We start from the raw sequence: 1490 nt of genomic DNA on the forward strand, positions 1-1490 counted from the left end.
CTCTTCTCTCCTCTTCTCTTCTCTTCTCTTCTCTTCTCTTCTCTTCTCTTCTCTTCTCTTCTCTTCTCTCTAGGGGATGGTGTAGTATGATCATGACACGTTCAAACATGTTCAGGTCTTTATTGAAAGTGGTATTCATCACATAGAGATGTGATGAATGTTTGTTCTCGGCTCTTTGAGACTATCCACAACAGCGCTCTCAAGCTCGTTTCTAATTTTAAAAAACATCTTTTTACCAGTGCCGGTGCAATCAAGTTATGCAGGAGTTATTGTCCGCCAGATGTGCTGCCCAAAGGACAGAGTGCCAGCAAATAGAAATTGAAGAACTTCACCGACAATTACTTAAACGGGACATTGCCCTAAATGAATATGATTGTCAATACCAGCAACTAATGGTAAGAATATTTTTATTTATAAACTTTTCAGCTTGGCATTTGGTTTCTCTTAATATAAAGTGTAGTAGGCTAGAGGTACACATACATAAGTTCAGTTCATAATAGCAACATAGTATATAAACATTAAGTACTTGTTCGCTTTCGGGTGGCATTCTCTCTGTTTCGCAACATCGGCCCTGTAGCAACAAGCATAGAGGCAGATCGCAAACGGAGAGGGAGTCAGTCGAATGCTAAAGCTGAACACGGGAAGTAACAAATAAATCAAAGAGTCCAACTCCTGCCTTTGTGTGTTTTAGTAACTAAGAGGATATATAATACCCCTACAAAAGTGTCGTCGCTCGAGTGATTTCTCCTCTTTGGATCCGAAGGAAGGAAAAAACTCTCCCGCCAGTAGTATCTCGCTCGTTTTATCCATTATCGTTTCTTTAGATTATTCAGTATAAATTATTTAATCGTATCTTACCGCAGTTTGCCCTCCAAACTCTCGATCGTCAATGAACGCTAAGTTTTTTTGCAGCTTGCGATGGCGGCCATTAGTGTGCCCGCACACATCCACCAAATCCTATCTCTTTCAGGAAATACTAGACTACGCCTATCGATTACACCGTTCGATCCTCGACATCCCCGGCTCCCTGAATAACCTTGGCGCGCATGACGACTCCATCGGCTAGGATGTAGACTTTCTCCACGATGCCCGAAGACCATATCACCCTGGTGGATTAGCGGCTCACAAGCGTAGGCAGGTACTCCATGACGCATCTCCTCCAGAAACGGTCTCGCAGCATGCGAGCAATCCTCCACTGCTTTCTTGTAGAACCTTCAATGGGCAGCTCCGCATCCAATCCAGGCGTATCCGGCATTACTGGGCAATTGAAAACCCATTCGATGCTTTTGCTTGATAACTCACTCTGAATCTTCTCCATCTCGAACAAGTCACCAAAGCGTCTGGCTTCCCTGTCAGCTCCCACAAAGTTCTTGCCGTTATCGCTGCGCAGTCTATGTACTGATCGCAATTATGCAGGAATCCGTCGACAGGTCGTGCTCCAGCTCCAGATGAATCGCCCTTGTCGTCAAGCACGTGAACAAGCCGGACCC

General features: G+C 44.7%; 1 protein-coding gene across 1 annotated transcript in view; it reads left to right on the top strand.

The window, feature by feature from the left end:
• The window catches only part of CCY (Coiled-Coils Y), a gene marked incomplete at both ends in the record, with an annotated part of 16933 nt that overhangs the window by 2891 nt on the left and 12552 nt on the right, over window positions 1-1490 (top strand). The window contains one exon of the mRNA NM_001316660.1: window positions 240-395. Coding sequence (NP_001303589.1) covers window positions 240-395 — 156 coding nt within the window. The remainder of the gene's footprint in view (window positions 1-239; window positions 396-1490) is intronic.

This window comes from Drosophila melanogaster, chromosome Y (assembly GCF_000001215.4).
Source record: "Drosophila melanogaster chromosome Y".
Classification (NCBI taxonomy): domain Eukaryota; kingdom Metazoa; phylum Arthropoda; class Insecta; order Diptera; family Drosophilidae; genus Drosophila; species Drosophila melanogaster.